This window comes from Merops nubicus, unplaced genomic scaffold (genome assembly GCF_000691845.1).
Source record: "Merops nubicus isolate BGI_N331 unplaced genomic scaffold, ASM69184v1 scaffold31297, whole genome shotgun sequence".
Classification (NCBI taxonomy): domain Eukaryota; kingdom Metazoa; phylum Chordata; class Aves; order Coraciiformes; family Meropidae; genus Merops; species Merops nubicus.
In genome coordinates this window covers 1-8,335 of record NW_008622777.1, presented here as the reverse complement: position 1 = coordinate 8,335, position 8,335 = coordinate 1, and the positions used below count along the sequence as shown (strand labels likewise).

At 46.1% G+C, this 8,335-nt stretch overlaps 2 protein-coding genes across 2 annotated transcripts in view; one reads left to right on the top strand and one right to left on the bottom strand.

Annotated features, from left to right (window-relative positions):
- The window catches only part of ARHGEF39 (Rho guanine nucleotide exchange factor (GEF) 39), an 11,006-nt gene extending 6,183 nt beyond the window's left edge, over positions 1 to 4,823 (top strand). Inside the window, exons 7-9 of the mRNA XM_008944912.1 lie at positions 2,465 to 2,694; positions 4,536 to 4,624; positions 4,808 to 4,823. Coding sequence (XP_008943160.1) covers positions 2,465 to 2,694; positions 4,536 to 4,624; positions 4,808 to 4,823 — 335 coding nt within the window. The remainder of the gene's footprint in view (positions 1 to 2,464; positions 2,695 to 4,535; positions 4,625 to 4,807) is intronic.
- A 3,068-nt stretch (positions 4,824 to 7,891) lies between these two features.
- Positions 7,892 to 8,331, bottom strand: MRPL17 (mitochondrial ribosomal protein L17; the record flags this gene model as incomplete). The annotated part of the gene is made up of 2 exons (XM_008944911.1): positions 7,892 to 8,164; positions 8,248 to 8,331. Coding segments are annotated over 2 exons (357 nt in total), but the record flags the coding sequence as incomplete, so codon positions are not given.
- Between the last annotated feature and the right edge of the window lie 4 nt (positions 8,332 to 8,335).

Genomic DNA, 8,335 nt, shown 5'->3' with positions numbered 1-8,335 from the left:
TTCCGATTCTCTCCCCCACCCCACTGTGGGGGTCCCAAAAATCCACATGTATGGACTGCAACCACATTCACAAGTACCTGGAGGTATGTCTTGAAGACCTTTACACACGTTGACTTTACTACTCCTCTCCAGCTGCAGCACTATCTAGATGACTGCTGCAACAGCAGTGCTTATCCCTGTATTGTCAATGTTGTTTTCAGCACATCTCCAAAACATAACCCTGTACCAGCTACTATGAAGAAAGTTAACTCTATCCCAGCCAAACCAGAATGGGTAGAAAAAGGTTTATCAAAGCCTATAATTCTCAAAGGTGCTCAGTCAATGGGAAGATTAACTTAAAATTCTCTTTCCCATTCTTCTTAGAATCCTTTTGGTGATGCTAGCTGAAAGGAAGCTAAAACAGGTGTGCTTTGCTTATGCTGAGCATGGCCATGTGTGGAGGTGCCTGGGAACATTGGGGTAGTGCATAAGTGAAAAGGTAACTCAGTTATCCTGAATGACAGAATGAATAAGATACCCCCTCCCAAAAAAAACCCAAACCAAACAAACAAAAAACAACCAAAAACACACAAAAAAACCCCAAACCCCACCAAAACACCAAACTAACTCACAACCCCAAACAATATAGCTAGACCAGAGATGGCCATTGTTTGAAATAGGGTCTACTTTTTTTTGTCTCCAGATATTCTGAGACATGTAGTAGAACAAATATTGAGGGTCTATAGACACATTTCCATTATCAAGGACAGAAAATTGTGATGGTTGTGTTTTCTGTTAGCTGGACTAAACCAGGTACTATTGGATGTGAGAAGCAGAAAAGAGGCTTGCAAGTTCTGGGCCAGCATTACAGAACCAAGTTAGTTTTTGCAGAACTGTTAAGATTGCCTCCTGTTACTAGGAGGGAAGAGGTGAGAAAACAATGTGATAGATTCAGAGAAAAGCATAGCTTTGGAGTTGGGTCTCTCACGTTTGACAGTGTCTCTGGGATGTAGTGCTCCTGATGAAAAGAGACACTGCTTTCCTTGCTACCTCCATACATGGGACAAATGCCACCTTAGCCAGAATTTCCTCTTTAACACAACACACTGTTCTGTCCTCCATAGCTTCCACAGGGATGACTGTTTGCTCTCCCTTCACAAGAATTTCTTAAATCATGTGTCCTTGGGAATCCTGATCATGGATCTGTATCCCAAGACTGAGTCTAGCTCAGACTGTATGCCAGAGAGTTTGATCACAGCTTAGCCTGAGTTCAACAGTTCCCACTCCAGCCCCATGCTGCTGGCAACCTCCTTCCATTTTTTTTTTTTTTTAAACTTGGACTGATTCCTTCACCTCATCTTTCTGTTTCTTATTCAGATAAGAGGAGTGATTCTCGTGGAGTAATCTAAGCAGGAATTCACTTGCTTCTGTGTTGTGTGAATGTAGCATACTAAGAAAGACAAAATCCATAATTAAAATTGTATTATTTTCTAAAAGGTACTTACTAGCTCAGCCAGAAGCTAAAGCGCAAAAAAAACAGTGACTGAAATTCTCTGGCAGAGGGATTCTCTATTTCACAGACCAGGCCAGATGGCAATACCTTGTTACAGTTTTACATTTTTATAAATAATCTTACTGGCAGGTGTCTTCATGACTCCCATGAGTCGATGGCTATCTCGTACAATAATCCTTCCAGTTAGCAGCACTGCTTCAGTTACTGCATTTTGTGTAGGTGCCAATTTTTTATTGCTGCCTACAGCTAGGTTTATCAAATTGTTTCAATTTTTTTCCTGTTGACTTGTCTACCTTTTGTTTTATTGCAATTAGTGGGTAGATAACACTGGACCCTATTCTGTAAGAGAAGGCTGATAAGGCTTAATATGCTGTTCTGTATGCCCTTTGGTGTTGTCTCCTTAGAGCAGTAATCTGCATTCTGTCATCTGTTAACTACTGAAGGCCTGTAAATATTTATATTACCTGTAAAAGGTGTTTAGTTTGGTTTTGGTCTTTTAATTGGCAGGCACAAACAAACAGAAAAAAGAAAAGGAAAAATAATAGATGTTCAAAGTTTAGGCTAACTTCTGTTTCAGTACTAATGACAATTGAGTAGCACCATTTATGGTATCTTTTCTGAATGTTTATGTTGAAGGTATACATACCATTTTCAAACCATGTTTTTATTCTGGTCTCTTTAAGTAGACTTGCATATCATAATGGCCTTGTAATTAACATAGAGGATTTATAAAAACGTCAGTCAGCTCTTCATCCACGAGGAATTTTGGGCTGATTGCAGCTCCTGCACGAGTGCCATCAGTGCTGGTGAGATGGCTTCTGTTGGTACCCAGTGCCTCCTAGTGGTTGGAATTGATGTGGAACCCGGTGACCTGTCAGGGTAGCTCTTTGTAGTCCTGCTGTCTCATCACGTCCTTTGTTTTTTTCGCTAGTGATGACCTGACAACTGTCTTTGCTTCCCTTCCATGCCTAGGGCGCTGGTATATCCGTGAAGGCTGGCTTTTGGTGGTGCCTTCAAAGGGAGAAGAACTGAAGCGCAGGATGTGCTTCCTTTTTTCTGATATCTTCATTGCAACAAAGCCCTGCCACCCTCTGCACCCAATGAACTCCAACAAACTGGCATGCCAGGCTGTCTACCCGCTTCACCAGTGTGTGGTGGATAAAGTGTTTGGCCACACACAGAGCCAGGGAGGGCTCCTCAGTGTAAGTCTTCCTGCTTCTGTCTGGCAGAAACATTCATAGGATCAGACTTGTGAAGCAGGTCTCTAGTTGGCTTAGCAGCAGTGGGACAATGGTAAGTGCAATGAACTTGTCTGAGTGAGGGCAGCCCTTCTTGAGCAATATAGGTCCTCTTCCCCCATTGTATAGGCACCTCTGACCACTTTGGTGTCATGGTTTAAGACCACCTAGACAGTAACAAAGCACCATACAGCTGCTTGCTCACTCCTACCCCCTTCTGGTGCCATAAGAGGAGAAAATACAAAAGGCTGGAGGGTCAAGATAAAGGACAGAGGGCTCACCAGTTGTGGTCGAGGGCAAAAGACAGACTTGTCATGGGGAAACAAAATCAAAGTAAGTTAACCACCACCAGTATACCAACTGAATCAGAGCAGGACAGTGAGAAATACAACTGAATCTTACAAACACCTTCCCCTCACCTCTCCCTGCTTCCCAGGTTCAGCTCTGCTCTCAATTCCCTACCTTCTCCTCACCAGTGGCACTGGGGAACGGGAGTTGCAGTCAGTCTGTCACGTTGTTTCTGCTGCTCCATTCCGTCAGAGGAAGGACTCTTTGCAGTCCTTCCCTGCTGTGCTATGGTGTCCCTCATATGGGAGACAGTCCTCCACAATCTTCTCCAACCAGCATGGGTCTATCCCATGTGTGTAGTCCTCCCAGCAATAGGCTGCTCCAACACAGGCTTCCCTTGGAGTCACAGCCTTCTTCGGGTGCAGCCACCTGCTCTAGTGTGGAGTACTCCACAGGGACCAGGTGAGATTCTGCTCCACTGTTGCTCACCATGGGCTGCAGAGGCTCAGCATGCCATCTCACCATGGGCCACAGGGGAACCTCTGCTCCATCACACATCCCCTGCTCATTCCACAGTGTCTGCATAGTCACCTCTCTCACATCTTGCTCCTCTCTAAAACAAAAGAACTAGCCCAAGAGATTTTTTCCCTCTTAAATATGTTATTGCAGGGGTGGTGGCTGCCTCAGCCAGCAGCAGAGGTGAGTTTGACTTGGAGCTGGGGGAGCTTCTTGAAGCTTCTTACAGGAGCCACAGCAGTAGCCCCCTCCCCTGTTACCAAAACCTTGCCAGATACAAACTCAGCACAGCTGGAGTACAGGTTGCTGGTTGCTTCACTAAACCCATGTGAAGGAGGAGGGTCTCTTAAGACTCAGACATGCTCTCATCAGACCCACCTATTTGGGAGGACAGCCCCACAGTGATGTGACAAAATGAATACACAGCATTACACTGACTATGTACTGAGCTTATAGAAAGCCTTGAAAAACAGACAATGTGAAAATATGCATTTCCACAACAGGTATTGTTAGTGCATCTAACTCCCTGAGGGCTGTGGGGTCTTTGACAGAAACTGATGCCTTAGGTAGGGGTTTCAAGTTCAGGTCTTCCTAGGTTGCAGCAGCCAGGGGCTGTGTTAGCTCATTCCTTGTGAGCTGTGACAGGGAAGATGCTATGGGCAAGCTGAATTTGTAGATGGTGGTAGCAGAAGGACTCCTAGGAGCAGCTTGTAATATGGGAGAAAACTGGATGGAGAGCTGGTGACAACTGTAATTGCCCACTTCCAAACACGCTTTTAAGTCGGTGAGCTGTCCTCTGTGGCTGGGAGGAATAGACAGGACTGGCACTTGCTCTGTACTGTCCAGCCTCTGGTGCCTCCCAGTACCAACACTAAATTTTTCTATATGGGAAAGGAAATCGGCATCAACTTGAGTTCAGTGGTCATAGCTCTCCTTTCATCAGAGTTGCTGCCTTGGCAGGGAATGCCACAGAGCAGCACCAGGTTCTGTTTGCCTTTCAGCTTTCCTTCCCACACCAGACACTGTTGTTGATGTCCAGCGACCAACAGGACATTAACGATTGGTATCGGAGCCTCACAGCTGCAGTCAGGTGGGCATCTATTTTCTGGAAGTGGAAGGGGGCAGAACATAAAAATGGTCATATGGATCTGTCTTTGGATGCATTACGTGGTTAAAAGGCTGACAGAGAAGACCTGACTCTGGCAGCCAGGACGCAGGGGAACAGTAAGAAAAGATTTCATGTATTAACAGTGAACTTTGTTTTCCTCAACAGGCAGCTGGAAACCTGACCCACCTGAGTACAAGACAGACTAGCAGGACAACTCCTGCCCTTGGTAGAAGCCTACACAAGCTCAGGAAATGTGTAGGATGTATAGAATTGCATTTAGAGGCAGTACACACTGTGCTTGTGAGATTAGGAATACTTCGTCAGCTCTCCTAATCTTAATACAGATATTGCAAAAAAGAGCAATGCACACTAGAGTTTTTCGGTATACAAATCTTGAGAATTTTCTTCCATTCTAGCTTAGAAGCTTCTAGCTTTTCTGCTCCTTTTTACCTGGCAGATTATTAATTTAAGGACGAGCAAAAGAAAGCCTGACTTGCTTTCCCTGATTAAATGTTTTTATCAACTCTCTTTCTAAATCAGTGTTTTCATATTTATTTGTCTGCGTAGAGGTCTACCTGCTCTCTGCCTGGGCCCTTGAATCTAAATTGGTGGATAATGGTAACATGGGTATTACAATGTATTTTCAGCTAGTGCTACACAGCCACAGATGTCTTCCTCCCTTGAAGTATTTTTATCATTCATATCCTTGAGTTTTCTCCCAAATAGTTGGACAGTTATTGTCCCTCCTGCTCTACAAAAATGACAGGTGGGCAGACCAAGGGAAAATGATTCAGTGGGTTAGAGTCCTTCCTCTCAGTTACTCATCAATCCCACAGAAAAATTAATCTGCTGAACTATATGAAATAAACTGGTAGGTAAGATAGACTTGTCCTTATCAAGCAGCATTCACATTTCTGATCTGAATCCTAAGAGATTATGCAGATGAAACAACTCTTGCCTTTTCCTTCAAGCTGTGCAGCAGCATTACTGCTACAGTGAGAAGCTCTGCTCCTGAAGCATAGAATGGTTTGGGTTGGAAGGGACCTTGAGGGTCATCTGGTTCCAACCACTGCCATGGGCAGGGAAGGACACGTCCCACTAGAACAGGTGGCTCAAAGCCATGTCAAGCTGGGCCTTGAACACTTCCAGTGGCAACCTGGGCAACCTCTTCCAGCACCTCATCACCTCCACAGTAAAGAAGTTACTGTCACTCCTCATCCTACCACCATGCTCCCTGCTAGTGTCTTTCTGTATCTTTCCTGTAGGCCCCTCTTTAGACACTGGAAGGCTGCCAATAAGGTCTCTCTGGAGCCTTCTCCTCTCCAGGCTGAACAACCCCAACTCCTGCTCAAGCAGGTCCGTGCCTTTCTGAGGGCCTCACGGCTGGATACAGTACTGCAGGTAGGGTTTCACTAGAGTGGAGGGGCAGAATCATCTCCCTTGATGGGGTGACCACAATTCTCTTGGTGCAGCGCAGGATATGGTTGCCCTCCGGGCTGTGAGTGTGCACTGCTGGGTCACATCCAGCTTTTCATCCACCCACACTTCAAGTCATTCTCTGCAGGGCTGCTCTCTACCCACTTATCACCCAGCCTGTATTGACACTGGGGATTGCCCTGACCCAGGAGCATGAACCTTGTGCTTGGCCTTGTTCAACTTCATGAACTCACATGGACCCAACCCTCAGGGTCCCTCTGGATCACATCACACCACATCCCTCCAGCATCTCAACCGCACCACACAGCTTGGGGTAGCTGGCAAACTCACTCGACCCTGCCGTCTGTGCCACTGACAAAGGTGTTAGAACAGCACCAGACCCAACAGGGACTCCTGAGGAATGCCACTGGTCTCCACTTGGACATCAAGGTGTTCACTGCAACTCCTTCGAGTGTGATCACCAAAGCACAGGGAAAATGTCCAGAGGGTTATGGTCTGCTTTCTGGATCATCTGGTAACACGCTAGGGTTTGGTTTACTAGGATGAAAGGCCAATTTAAGGAATACAGGTAAAGTATTATTTTTGAGTATTTAATTAAAGCCTCAATATGGACTTTGAATAATGTGGAAGCCCTGCAGCAAGGGCAGTTTGATTGATCTCTTCCATCGAGAGGGTAAATATCTGTTTGAATAAGATGCTGGGTCAACTGCAAGGAAAGCAAGTCCAAGGCCATCGGAAACATAAAAGCTCTGTATGAACACCAGTGTTTTGACTGTTTTTTTTTCTTCTTTCTTAAACAGTACCACGCATCTTTATTTTCTCACTGGAATTCACTGAAACAGAAGTAGTACTGTGTCAGGCAAGTATCCTGAAGGGAAAATTACCAAATTTCAAGTTAGTATCACTTGAGTATTTTTCTTTCCACACAGCTAACTCACTACATAGGATCAATCGTTTGTTTTGCATTTGTGCAACTTGGGAAGGAACCTCGCATGTCTGGATTTTGTCAGGTTTGTTTGTTTGTTAGTTTTTTTTTTTTCACTCAGAAACCACAGCTAAAACTTGTAAATACTAGCTTTACTTGAAATCAGACACAGCTAGCAACTTAGTTTATCTCCCAGTAATTATATCACCTTCTGAAAAAGTTCTGCTACTATCCCTTTTTGTTCTAATAAGGTAATACACAGACTCCTTGCTGTCTTACACAGGAGGCCAAGATGTCTACCAAGCTCTTGGTAAAGATGACTATTCCCACCCACACGGCCTCCTTCTTACAACACAAGTCCCTTTGGTACTGCCTCTTTCAGACTTATCTCAGTCCTGCCATACTGTCTACACTCAGCATCTCTGCAAAAACAAGTGACTTGACTTTTTGCTGAATTTCCCACCCTGAATGGCTGTACACTGGGTTCTTGAGAACACTGTACTCTGTCACAAAAGTGGAGATGCTGCCCCAGAAAGTCGGGCTGCTGGACCAGAAGCTGTAACAAATCTACTCTTTGCTGGAATAAATTACTAACCCGTGCAGAGGAATATAATGCAAACAGAAGCAAACTCACTTTCTGAACAGAGTTTATTTGTACAGGGGATATCAACCATCAGGACTCCCTGCTTGGTGTCCTTCTCTCTCTGAGTCTCTATTCAAATCACAGGAAGAAGCAAATAAACTTTGAGTGCCTGTCCCCATCATGGCCACTCAAGTTAGTAACCAACCTTCAGACTTCCGAGCGTATCTGCCATTCCTGAACAGCAACACACTACGTGGTGTGTGTGCAGCTGACACCAAGCCATGTCCCCAGCAGAGAGGGGTGCTTAAAGAGGGGTGCCCTCAGGGGCCTGGGAGGCTGCTGCCTGCCGCACGTCCTCCCGGTAGCCCTTTAGGAGCTGGTTGAGCAGCGTCTTCTCCGAGTCGCGCTGTGGGCGGATGAGCGGCGGGTAGGGGTTGCCCTTGAGCTCGATGACTGCCATTTTGGCGCGGTCAAGGCTATCCCGGTTAGGGATATGCAGAAGGCGGGTGTAGCTTCCGGGGTGGGGCTGGAATCGGGGTGCCAGCACCTTGAACAGCTTGTGGATGAGGTCCTTCTCCTGCGGGGTGGCACGCTCAGCCCCGGCTCCACGGCTGAGGGGCGCAAGGAGAGATCTGAGGGGGACGGGGGCACAGTACTCACCGTCAGCCAGAAATTCGCCATGCGCATGGCGCGCTCGTTGGTGTCGCCCAGCTTGGCGTAGTCGATGAGCTGTGGGGAGGAAGGAGGC